At 47.8% G+C, this 13,216-nt stretch overlaps 1 protein-coding gene across 3 annotated transcripts in view; it reads left to right on the top strand.

Moving 5' to 3' along the window:
- Nucleotides 1-13,216, top strand: part of MAML3 (mastermind like transcriptional coactivator 3) — a 628,002-nt gene extending 614,786 nt beyond the window's left edge. For all 3 annotated transcript variants that reach the window (XM_059922512.1, XM_059922511.1, XM_059922513.1), the window contains 3 exons: nucleotides 925-1,131; nucleotides 5,161-5,245; nucleotides 9,720-13,216. In XM_059922512.1, the coding sequence (XP_059778495.1) occupies nucleotides 925-1,131; nucleotides 5,161-5,245; nucleotides 9,720-10,714 (1,287 nt within the window). In that variant the 3' untranslated portion in view covers nucleotides 10,715-13,216. The remainder of the gene's footprint in view (nucleotides 1-924; nucleotides 1,132-5,160; nucleotides 5,246-9,719) is intronic.

Raw genomic sequence — 13,216 nt, 5'->3', positions numbered from 1 at the left:
GAATGAACAGGAAAGAAAGCATCGAGAAACTACATCTTACGGTCACACACCTACTTTTCCCATCAGCTGTTTTTCCCCAATGGTCTACACCGTCGGGCTGTTACTTCCCCTCTGAGTACAGTCTCCGAGTAGTGACTTGGGCTGTGTGTGAGGAGTTCTCTACCACTTTACCTCCTGTTCCTTAAGGGCCAGTCCTTAAAAGTTGCCATCATTTGATTTGACTGACTGACACATAATTATAGAATCAAGAGACCCAATTCAACCCCCCATGTTTAAGTTATCCCAGACACCTGAGACCCAATTCTATCTCTAAAGATGTTGGGAGATTTCGTATCTTGGGTCCGGGTCACACACTCCTAATTCTCACCATCAACAATTCTCACTAGCAGGATTTTTTTTTTTTTTACACATGTCAAACCTTTCGAATGTCACAATTAGAATTTCATCAAATAGCAATCTGCTGATGAATCCATTCCAGCAGTCTTCTGTAAATGTCTCTCCTACTAGCTAAGAAGCCCATTTTGGCCAGGCAGGCAGTAAGGATGAAGAGGTAAGGTGAGGATGTCTCATTCCCGACTTAAAATGAGCCCCACCTGAGGGCTTATTCCCTTTCCTTCGGAGGAGCACAGATTGTTAGCTGAAAATGCGGTTCTTGTTCCTTAGCCAGTCCCATCAGAAACAGACTGGACCTGGTCTCAGATTTTCCCAGAGCCGTGCTCTATTACTGTCGCCCTCTAGCCTCTGCAATCCCACCTGTGGTAAGGCCAGGTTTGAGGACCACTGGGTTCTTTTTTAATGGAAATGTAATGTGTGCCTCTCGGGATCCCGTAGGTCCCTAAGGCGGGACCTACCCCCTCCCCCTATCCCCTGTGCTTTCCTTCACACGTGGAGTGGCTGCATTCTCTTCTCTTCCTGTCCTTCTAGGAGCAGCATCCGGTCGGGCTTCCCCGGGCCGCGGGCCCCATGCAGACCTCCGTGCCCCCGGGCTCCGGCGGCATGGTCTCCGGAGCCGGTCCAGCGGGGCCCAGCTTCCTGGGCGGCCAGCCCCAGGCAGCCCTCATGAAGCAGATGCTCCTGGACCAGCGGGCGCAGCTGATAGAGCAGCAGAGGCAGCAGATGCTGGCGGAGCAGGTAACTCACGCCCGCGGTGGGATCCGTTCGTGCGGCAGACACTCACTCGGTGCCTGGTGTCTGTGAGGGAGTCTCGGTTCGTGTCCTTCATCAAGAAATTCACAAGCCGGCATTTCCTGAGATCACAGAAGAACCTGCAGAATTTAGACCTTTCCGTTCGTTAGGCTTTTTCTTAGAATGAATGAGTGTGTTCTGAAAAGACAGGCTTCAGCCATCCATTTGAAGACCCATTTGCCAGAGACCGTTCTTCAGTTCAAGTCTGGCTCTTTTCTTCTGGCTTCTGGTACAGGAGTCTGTAGAATCAGCATGGGGGGCAAGGGTGGAAGGGGGCTGGCTCACATTCTTCGTAAAGTCTGATATTTCCAGCATGAAGAAAAAAGAAAATAATTCAGAGAACTTTGCTTCTTGGAGGAAAGTGTCAGAAGGAGGGATTGAGAAGAATTCTTACACAATTGGTCATGAACAATGGAACAGGAACAATAGCTGAATAATAGGGCCCACAGAACTACCTGGAAACCTGAACTCGGGGTCACAGAAAGGGTGCAAACTTGAGAAAATTCCCAGCAGCTTTGAACACAGCTCAGGAAATGTTTGAGTTAAAGGCCTAACACAGAGAAAGCTTTACCTGAGGCATCTTTGACAACCCTTGACATATATAATTCCTCCAGCTTAGAAAGAAAGCCTTCCATGCGGGCTACTCCTCTCAGTTTCAGTGTGTTTTGTTTTTCGAGATGCCCATGCCCGATTTCGTGTTATCTCGGGAAAGGCCTGAGGACTTCCCCAGGAGGTCCCTGGATGCCTTCCGTGGGGGCCTATCCAGCGCGTCTCACCCTTCTGTTATAGGAGACGTGAGGCTGTCATCTAAGGCTCAAGGCCCACAATTACCCTTCTAGAATGTTCCTAATAGGATCAGAATTTTGGAAATGTATTAACCATCCTCCACCATATCTATAGGAGAGGTTGTGTAGGACACAAGACGCGTCGAGGTCCTTAGTAACCAAGGGCAGCAGTTCAAAGTAACACCAGTCATCCCCCAAATAGAAAAATTGTACACTGTTGAGCACAGTACTTACGTTCCCTTGTTCGCTTTTGTTCTTGAACAGCTGTGTAATTATCTCCCTTTTTACCGAGGTCAGTCAGCTGCCTGGCAGCTCTTGTACAAACAAACCTCTATCCCTCTCACCCTGCGTAAGGTGTGTGACAATGAGCCATGCTCATATCTCTCAGACAGTGATAAATGGAGCTGCCGAGGGGAAGCTGGGCTTTGCAGATCCGCCCCTCAGCCGATCCCAGGAAATTTCAGGTGTGCCTGATACTTGGAGGGATGGTCTTTGATGCCTGTGCTGCGACCAAGACACAAAGGGGAGTCGGGGTAACCAGGCCAAACTCAGCTGTGCCAGCCCAGGGGTGTCCCCCCCATGGGTTGGCAAGGTCAGCCAACCCCGGGAATGAGGGGGAAGGCAGGAGACCGGGAGCATGGCTTTCACAGGATGGTGCCCACAGACCATAAGGTGAGAGAGTGCGGGACCCCTCAGAACCCGGGACACAGAAAGACAGACATAGGGCTCCTCAGAAGAGATGAGGAAATGGGAAACTGGAAAAAAATGAGTATAATTCCTTAATGACTGTGTGTTCCGGGAGCTGAAGAGGGACCAAGGAAAGAACGGTTCACTCTGGGTCACATCCTTTGCTTATGGTATGATTTTGGAAAAACCACCTAACCTCTCTCCTCATCTGCCAAATAAGGTTTTCCTAATCTCCCAGCCTTCCTCCTGATGCTCAACATGAGTAATGAGTGTAAAACCCTTTGGAAACTGCACAAGGTGTGGATCTGCCCCTTGACCCTGGTGTCACAGAAGGCAATGTGAGAGCTGCAGCCACACGTGCCAGCCATCCTGTGGGACTAGCCCAGAAGTAAGTCAGAGGGATGTAGCATCTCACCTGCACCTGGGGAAAGTGCTTATTGATGCCTACACTTTTGAGGTTGAATGTGGCCACATCAACGCCAAGCTGATTTTCTTGGTCCCTGCAGCGGCAGTGAAAGCATCCTAACACTTTCAATTTTGCCAACAGCGTACTGGGAACACTTGGGTTTCTGGAAAGGACATGTGAGGGAAAACAGAAAGACTGGGGATATCTTGCATATCTTTGGGAACTTTCAAATGGTTCTCAGTGGACTTAGAACAGAGCAAGTTGAAAGCAGGTGTGAATTAACATTTAATGCGTTATTCTCAAGAGCACAGAGAGTGTCAAATCCCACCCATTCACAAAGGTTCAACGGAATCTGGAATTTTGGATCTGAAAGAAACATTGAGGATCATGAAGTCCCTTTATTTTACACACGAGGAGACTGAGACCAGGGAGCTTACATGATATTTTTCGGAGATCGCAGAGCTAGAGAGGGCCAGAGCCAGGACTGGCACCTGGGCCCCCTGACTCCTGACTGCCAGTCCACCCCAGGCTACCCCAGGGCTGATGCCCAGTTGTAAGTGGGACGGTTAAATTCTTACGTAATATGGGAAGTTTGGCTTCTGAGAAGCTTTTAAATGCTCCCCTTACTCTCAGTAATGTTCTTAGATTGCTGCCTAGAAGATTAGCATGGTTTCTTGTCTACGCCGTGTCTATACAATTAATACATTTCAACGGTTTCGTGCAAAACACCACAGGATGGGGTGAACAGAGGCCGTTCTTTTCTTTGGTTGCCAGTGCTGGCTGGCCTTGTCAAGAAAAAGAAAGAGAAAGAAAATTATAGAGCTGCCCAGGAACAAAAACAAGAGAAAAAATAGAAATAAACACATGCGTTAAGAAGTGGTCAATGTGTGTTATTTTTATAATGAACACTGTAAAGATCCGGGCCCTCGTTGTCTGTTTTCCTAGGCCTTGCAGATGAAAGGTGCTTGATGCATATTCCACAGCTGCAGAGGAGGTTAGATGACAGGCCGAAGGTCACGCAGCTACTTGACGGCAGACCCAGAACGAAAACCCCTTTCTTTGCTCTTTCCACCTCACTCTTATTTTCTCTCCCTTTTCACATACAGCATGATAATGACCATAATAGCCTTCCCTGTATATTGGTAACAATGCCGGCAGTGCAAAAGCCCCGTGACTGGAAGAAGAAAAATTAAAACGCAGGCCTCCTGGCTCCTGGTGTACGTGGAATCCCACGCGGTTTCCTCAAGGCAGTAAATGCTGTATGTTTGACTTGTGGAGATGTATTCTGCAGGCAGGGTGGCTTCCTGGGAATAAAATGAGCCTTTTTTTTTATAGGCCCTGAGAATCCCATCTTCCTATACCCGAAGCATCCACCTTAGGTCATTAAAAGTTAGCTGCTTGTCCGTTTGAGCTCGGTACCCACCATGCTGAGGAAAGCACGCAGGCTGATGTCGGAAAAGCAAAGTCAGAACTGCCTCCCTGGCTATACCTCCCTCGTAAGCCAGCAAGTCCACACAGCAGAAATGCCGCAGATGTTCACCAAGGATGTTTGCAGCAGGGGGGGCTCTGACAGCCGAAAACCAGAAGCTCCCTAAACAGCCACCCCTAGTAGCATGGGCAAAGACATCGTGGGATGTTCTTATGGGGGGAATGCTACTCGACAGTGAGAATGAATGGACCCCACCGCAGGCATCACCGTGGATGGAGCTCCCAAAGGCGATGAATGCAAGAAGCCAGACCCCAAAAAACAGGCTCAAGTACATTGTCTCAGGCCGCTTCTCTGAAGCACAGAAGCAGATATAACTAACCTGTTGCTAGGCTGGGATAGTGCGCCCACGGGTCAGGTGAAGGGCGGTGGCTGGGAAGGGGCAGGAGGGGCTTCTAGCAGCATTCTGCGTCTCGACCCACGAGCGTGTTCCTTTGTGAAAATCCATCGCACGGGGCACGGATGCTACACGCTTGTGCCCTGACCTGTATGCGTGTTACTCTTCAGCATAGAATTCAGTTTTTGAAAACCGCCTTCCTCAGAACAGCCAGGAGATCTAACTGCGCCTCCTCCCTCCCCGCCCCCCGGCCCTCCTTGTCCTATCGTTTCAGCAGCTGCAGCCACCACAGTTACCCCGGCAGCACCTCCAGCGGCCCCGCAACCCGTACCCAGTGCAGCAGGTCGCCCAGTTTCAAGGTGAGGCCGGTGCACACCTCTGCCATTGTATGCCTTCCAGTGGGCAAGTGTAAGTGAATGCAGAGCCAGTGACAATGCCACGGCTGCTGTGTTTGTGTCCAGGTAACATTAAAAATCTTTAAGAACTGATGGTGCCAACCAATCAGAATCCCAGGCGTTAACCTTTGGGTCGCTGGGGCCCAGAGAGGTCCTGGTGGGCCCGGGGCGGGGGCGGGGGGGCGGTGGGAGTGGGACTGGAGCAGCCGTTCTTTACCAAAGGTACGGAAGTATTTCGGGGGTTTAACAACCAGCAAAGACATCCAGGCGCCGACTGACCTAATATCAGCCCTGTTTAAGTCCGGATCGTCATCTCAGTGGCCATGGGGAGGAGCGGGGGGAATCCCGTGTCACATCTTTCTTGCTAATCCCAGCAGGTCAGCTGACCAAAGCCCTCACTTCCAGCAACCGAAGTAAAAGGATCTGGCTTTCGGCAACCACTAATCTCTGCCGAACATAGAAGACAAATAGGGACTTGAGTTTGATTGGACTTTCTTGATCCTGCCGCCCTTTGCACAAATCCTGAATCACGGCCCCAGGAGTAATGGGTGCACTGTTTGTCTGGCGTTGCCATTCCTCTGTAAAGTAGAAGGTCCACTCAAATATCAATCCCTTCCGTCTCTAACAGAGAGAGCCCCTGTGGGTCTTGTATGGGGTGAAGGATGAGTCTGAGGACCCTTCCCAATCTCATCCACAGGCGTTTTCAGGGGGCCACAGGGGTCATGAAGCAGCAGAAATCCTAATTCCCGTCCTCTGTCATTTCTGAAGACCTAGATCGATGCATCCTAACTTCCCAAATGTTACCTATCGCTTTGACAATCTGCCAAAAGCTATGAAGCCCCTTGTACAGAAATATCCATATATATAAATAAATACAAATTTTGTGGATCATTTCACAAGTGTTACCCTTTTCCATAGACGGTGGGTGAAAATGTTGTGATCTAGGGTAGCCTTTTTCAGTCTTTGGGTTGCAACACTCAAGTAGGTTGAGAAGATAATTGGCCACAACCAACATTTTTTAACGAAATAATAGGAATGATTGGAGTGTATCATAATTAAGGCAACTTTTGTTTCTGTCCTAAACCCACGTGTGTATGTACTGTGAGTTGTGGCTTAAAGAGTCTGAAAGCCGCTGATGTTCACGGCCAGATCTCCCTGAAGATTGCCTGTGGAGCCCCTGGGGCTTGAGCCGCTATCACCCCCTCCCATCCCTGGGATATTTATATCACTTCAAATCCCTTTGGACTCGACACAGGGAAGGACAAAGGGAATTGTTCTGTGCACTAAATTAGTGCCAATATTCTTTGAAGAATTCTGTTTCTCACTTGGTCAATGGTGCGGAGGAGTGGGAAATAGTCATGTTACATGTGTAGTTTTTGTCGCAGACTCGGAGCCCTCTTTTGTACCTGTGGTTCTCAGACTTGAGCCTGCATCAGATCACCAGCACAGCTGGTTCAAAACAGAAGCCCGCCCTCACCCCCAGAGTCTCTGATTCAGTAGGTCTGGAGCAGGGCCTGAGAATTTGCATCTCTAACAGGTTCCCCAGAGTTGCTGTTGCTACTGGCCCAGGGCCATACTTTGGGAACTGGTGCTTTATATTATGAACTAATTTAAACCATTAAATCTGGTAAACCTGGTATTGTGTCCCTTGAGTTTTCTAGGTTCATAACTCATGTATTATTTTTTGGAATACAGGGACCCACCAAAATTTAATAACTCCTCTATGTTATGAGTTATTCTGAATGGTTTGGGTCCAATTTAAAAGTTCTACTCTTTGAACTTTTCTAAAACCCCAAATCACAGGTAATCAACCTAGAAAACTTAGCTACACTTAGGCTAAACAACCAGTGACATTTTAGGGTTCCTAAGCTGGTTGATATGATAATTTTTAAAATTTTCTTCTGTATTTTCATGTACTTTACTGACATCCTAGATATCATAATATTATGTATCTGGGAAAATAGCAAATTGATAGATAAAAAAATATTGTCCTTGGAGAGAAGTTCTGTTAGGAATAACTTGTCTGAGGCCTACAGGTCCACTGACCACTACAGTTTTCAAAGGTTTTAAAGACGAACTTTCTCTTACTGAGTTCTGTGTCTCCGGGCAATGTTACATGCCTAGGGGAAAAGCTTATTTTACATAAATATAGACTTCTTGTGAGTGAAAATAGAACACAGACCCTTTTAGGGAAAAAATTGCATGTTACCGTCTCTGTTTGAATATGGAAAATTTTCTTTGACGTTGTGGTGTTAACCAACAGACAAGAAAATTAATTTGACTACAGTATCTCACAGTAGTATCTGTTTTAGACAAAAATAAAAAAGAAGAAAAAGTAGTCTGTTGTTTAACATATGTAGTTGTCAGATAAAGACAAGTTAATTCTTTGAAGGCATTTGAATTTTTTTCCTTTGTATATTTAAAATTACCCAAGTTCATAAAACCAGATTAATATGAGGTATTTTGTTTTTCTTAGGTTGAAAATATGGTGCTGACTGCTGATATTAAAAGGTCCTTTTTTTTTTTTAATAAGAATTACATCTGGATAGTGTAGTCATTGACACCAAGTAAAACTAAAGGTTGGCTTGGATTAATGGTTCAATACTTCTTAAGAGGCACTGCAGCATTTTTGCCCTCTAAAGAAAGGAAATTATTTCTCATTCACAAAATTAGTCCAGTCAATATCTAATCCCTCAACATATTTATTCTAAGTTACAACAAAAAATGTCCGAAATATGAAAGTCCTTTCATCTGTTTCCAGCAGCCTGTTTATGTAATTTGGGTCTATCCAATCAATCTCTGAGTCAGCAATATTTTTCCCTTAAATTTTTTTATAAGCAACTCAATAACCCATTTCACCACAGTTGATCAGACTGGCCATGTAGTCAATACAGATTTAGTTGTTAAGGTCACAAAGCTTCATAAGAAGATTGCAAGTTGCAATATATACCACCATCCAGTGTTTAATCAGGAACTTTTTTTAAAAATTCCACTTAGATACAATTAAGCTCAAAACAAAAAACTGAAACGCTTCTAGGGATCTCCCCCAGGTCTTTCTGGTTTCCCCACAGTAACCGTTTCATTTTTCAATGCAGCATGATATTGATCTCAAGCCACAAAAACTTGTCATAATCAAAATTCCCATAATTTTCTTTCTTAAAGAAAGACAGAAAATATGGAGACATATTTGCTGCCCAGAAATCAATAACCCCATCAGGAAGACAAAAACACACTTCAGTTATCTGCCAAGGTGCCAGGCTTAACAAGGTTACACTATTCTCACCTGGTTTCTCATCCAGGTTCCAGGTAGGATCAAATTTGCTTATAGTATCGATTGGCTCCCATGCTGTGCCTTTTTTAAATGTCCAGGAAAAAAACTATTTTTCTTTTTTTCATAGACTTAATCATCAGCAGGGACACAGAAAAATCCATTTCTGTGCACCTCCTAGCCCTTGACAACATTGACATGTTCTAAGGGTGACATTTCTATTCTCTTGACTGGTTTAGAAATTTCCCGGAAACATGTAAAGAAGGACTCACTCAAATGTCTAATTAGAGTTGAGTGACTTGGCATTGATATTCTGGTCAACTTTTAAGCAGCATCATTAAAACTGCCTTAGTGGTCATTGCTGATTTGAAGGAGTGGCCTTTGTTGGAGAAATGCATAAAGTTCATTGCCAAGTAGCAAGTAGGAGGATGATTTCTTTTTCTAACTAACTCAGGAAGCTGGCCAGTTCGCACTGACATATTATGATTCAGAGAATCTGGAGCATGTGGAAGTCTACAGAGTGGATCCAAGAAATGTCCCATCTGTCGAAATAGCTTCTTAGCAGAAGTGATAGCCTTTAACCTCTCAAATCCTACTCAAGTCTTAAGGGAAATTAGCCTAATGGTCTTCATTGATAGTATTCTCTACTGAACCATATTCCACTTCACAAATAGGATATGCAAAGTGATCAGCCATTTCTGCCTCATTTAGCCCAGGAGGTGAATTTCCTCTCACCTCCAAAAAGATGGTATCTTATTGGTTGAGGATGGCATCATATGAAGACGGGTGAGAAACGATTTGTTTCTGAAATGTGAACAAAAATAATATCAGGGTATATCAAATAGAAAAGTCAACTACAAAAGCCTGTGTACTGCATGGTCCCAATTTTCATGTGTCTATTTATATATTAATGTAAGTTGGCAGTGGTCTTCTCTGGATGATGGGAATGACTTTAATTTTCATCTTTATGCTTTTCACTATTTTCCAAACTTTTTACAATCAGCATATGTTACAGTCAGAAAAATAATACTCTGGTTTTTTTAAGGATTTATTACGAGTAGCTCCTTTCATCTAAAAGAATTTTGTCAGTCCCAAGGAAAAGTCCAGCAACCTGTTACCATGCACTGCTTGTAGAGATGAGTGAACGGGTCTGTCCTTTTCTCCCTGCAGGGTCTCCCCAGGACGTCGCAGCCGTGAGAAGCCAGGCGGCCCTCCAGAGCATGCGAACTTCACGGTTGATGGCACAGAACGCAGGCATGATGGGAATGGGACCCTCCCAGAACCCAGGGACAATGGCCACAGCAGCCCAGTCGGAGATGGGCCTGGCCCCTTACAGCACCCCACCTGCCAGCCAACCGGGAATGTACAGTATGAGCACAGGAATGACCCAGATGTTGCAGCACCCAAACCAAAGCGGCATGAGTATCACACACAGCCAAGCCCAGGGGCCGAGGCAGCCCACCTCGGGGCAAGGGGTTGGGATGGTGAGTGGTTTTGGTCAGAGCATGCTGGTGAACTCGGCCGTTACCCAGCAGCACCAGCAAATGAAGGGGCCGGTCGGCCAGGCCTTGCCCAGGCCCCAGGGCCCGCCGAGGCTGCAAAGCATTGTGGGAACGGTCCAGCAGGGAGCACAGAGCTGGCAACAGAGGAGCCTCCAGGCGGTGCCCGGGAGGACTAGTGGAGAATTAGCCTCATTCAACAACGGCGCCAGCTACCCGCTGCAGGCTGGCCAGCCGAGGCTGACCAAGCAACACTTCCCGCAGGGACTGAGCCAGGTGGTGGACGCGAACACTGGCACGGTGAGAACCCTCAACCCAGCTGCCCTGGGTCGGCAGATGATGCCACCGCTCCCGGGGCAGCAGGGCACCAGCCAGGCCAGGCCCATGGTCATGTCTGGCCTAAGCCAGGGCGTTCCCGGCATGCCAGCATTCAGCCAGCCCCCGGCACAGCAGCAGATGTCCAGTGGCGGTTTTGCCTCGAGCAGCCAGAGCCAAGGCTACGAGCGGAACCCGCCTCAGGACATGTCGTACGGTTACAGTGGCGACGCCGCTGGGGCATCCTTCCCCAGCCTCTCGGACAGCGCCGATCTCGTGGACGCCATCATCAAAGGTGGGCCGGGGGAGGAGTGGATGCAGGAGCTCGATGAATTGTTCGGAAGCCCCTAGTCAAGAGGGGGCCCGGCAGCCACAACCCTAGTGGCTGAAGCTTCAACCGTGAAAAAGAAACAGGATGTTGCCTCATCCTTGTTTTTTTGTTTATTTGACCTGCGTAATCTGAGCAAAACTGCAGCCGGCTGACAGTGGAAGATCCAGGTGCCAATCCACAGCCCCGCTGGGGCCTCATTTCACCTGATTTTCACACAGCAATCAAGACAGACGCCCTGCGAATCCCGCTGCGAGAGAGGGGGACGCACCAGAGACAGGTGGGGAAGATGCTTCTGTAGCCCCTCTGCTTGGCCCTCCCTGAGATCGTCCGGCCCAGCAAGAGCCGCTCTGGCCAAGACAGACTGCTGCCCGACGTGAGGTGGCCGTCAGCCCCTCCTGGCCCTGGTCCAGAGTCTGTAGCTTTGGAGACACAAAGGAGAGAGCGCCTGGGACTGACAGTCCCACGGAGCCTGCTGGGTGGTGGCACAAGCCAAGAGCACACGTCAGAAGCGCGCCGAACTCCGGCTACAAAGAGATGTCAGGCTTCAAGACATGCTATTGGGTCTGGAGGGTAGGTGCAGAGAACGGTGAGATGTCACAGGAAGACACAGGATCCTACAGGCCTGTCTCCTGCCCGTAATGACCCTCAGGAATTTTAGAGCCATTGCCTCACAGGGTGAGCTTGGAGAAGGGTCCTGGCAGTCCTGGGCGGGCAGCCCTCTGCTGGTGACCGGGGTGGCCGTCACTCTGCGGAGTTGAGCTGGCGCCCCCTGAGGACCCGATAGGACCCAATACATCTTGGCAGTTCCCATCTACTCCCGGAGGCCGAGGATGGAGAGGCCCAGGCTGGACGCTGTGTGTCCGCTAGCACGGCCGCCTTTCTCCCCGGTCCCTGCCCTTAGTCCTCCTCGCCTCTACCCCAGCCTTCCCTTGCTCCTCCTTGCAGACTAGCCAAGAAGAAATGAAGCTTTTGTCTTTAGGGAGCCCGGGCAGAGGGAAAATAGGTGCAAGAAGAACTTAGACAATGCCTGAAATGCAACGGTGACACTGGAGTTTTCTTTCTCTGCCTGGAACTGAGCGGGCCACTCGATGCTTCTGGGACACCAGGGAGGACTGGCCTGGACATCGCTGGCTCTGGCTCCCTTTGGGAAAATCCTAGGGGTGAGGCTCTAAAATCAGCCTGGCCCTTCATCCCTACTCACCAGAAAGACAAATCTCAAACCCTGAAAGTTGAGGAACTGAAAAATCAATTGCTCCACTTCGCACATTTTGATAACGAAAAGGAAGCAGGTATGGTTCCTTTCCTGTGGGCAAAGTGATCCACTCCTGAAGTTCTGTACAGTTGTTCTCTTTGTAATTCACTCAAATCTGCCCTAACTGAAGTCTGTCTGAAGGGATCCACAACCTCCACTGTCGTAAAGCTGATCTCATCCGTCCTTTCCTCCCCTCCCACTGTCATGTTTTGGAGGCCGTGTGGCATAACCATTGTCCTAAGTGAGTGAGAGTGGCGTGAGCTTTCCTCCCGCCACCCCCTCCCTCCGCGTCCAAAAGGCAGGCTCCCTTCTGCGCACTCACGTGTTAACTCGCCACACCAGAGCCCCAGCCCAGCCACGGGAGCCGGACTGGCTGTACTGGGGGCGGGTCCTGGGAAGGAAGGGGGTTCGAATGAAGAGCTAGGGCAGAGGGTGCAGAGAGGCGGCAGGCAGGCAAACACCGGCCTTGACTTGCTCGCCAGGTACCAAGGTCATAGCCCTACTCAGCCAGGGGCAGGATGGAGAACAAGTGGGCCACTCCTGGGAAGAGGTGCTGGGTGGCAGGCTGACTGTGAACTCCCTGTGTGGGGAGGGACACTGCCAGGGAAACTCTTGGGTGGAAACAGATGAAAACCAAAAACAGAAGAAAGTAAACAAATGAGAAGACACAGAATATATAATTACCTTTTTCTGAAAGGTACAGGAAGTAAATGTATAAAAGAAATGATGAGAAACTGGAGGTGGCTGACGGAGGGGGAGGGGCTCTCCATGCTCTTTTTAAAGCTTCCTCCAAATGCTCAGTACTGGGACCAACGACATAGAGAGGTAGATTTTAACAAGGTGGTTTTGTTTTGTTTTTGTTTTTACTACGGTGCTGATGTATATGTAATGTCTAAAAAAAAAGTTATTTGTAAATACGTTTTTACAATATGACAGATATCACTGGGTCTACTATCTGTAAAAAATATACATATAAATATATATATACTGTTTGTTTAAAATAGAGTATTTTTATTTCATTCCTTAACTCATCATCCCAGCAGTGGTATTGCACTTCAGATGACATCATATTACTAATTTGTACTGTATGACCTATGGCAACTTCCTCCATTTGATTCAGATTTTTCTAGTTTTCTGTTTTTACTTTGTACATTGAGCATTGCTTATTTCCTTTTAAGAAATGTACAGAACTCTGAAATGTAGAAATGAAGTGATGTTGACATACCACTTTTAAAGAAAAAAACAAATAAAAGATCATTATCTGAACCAA

This window comes from Balaenoptera ricei, chromosome 5, assembly GCF_028023285.1.
Source record: "Balaenoptera ricei isolate mBalRic1 chromosome 5, mBalRic1.hap2, whole genome shotgun sequence".
Taxonomy (NCBI): Eukaryota; Metazoa; Chordata; class Mammalia; order Artiodactyla; family Balaenopteridae; genus Balaenoptera; species Balaenoptera ricei.
This window is presented reverse-complemented; position numbering and strand designations above follow the sequence as displayed.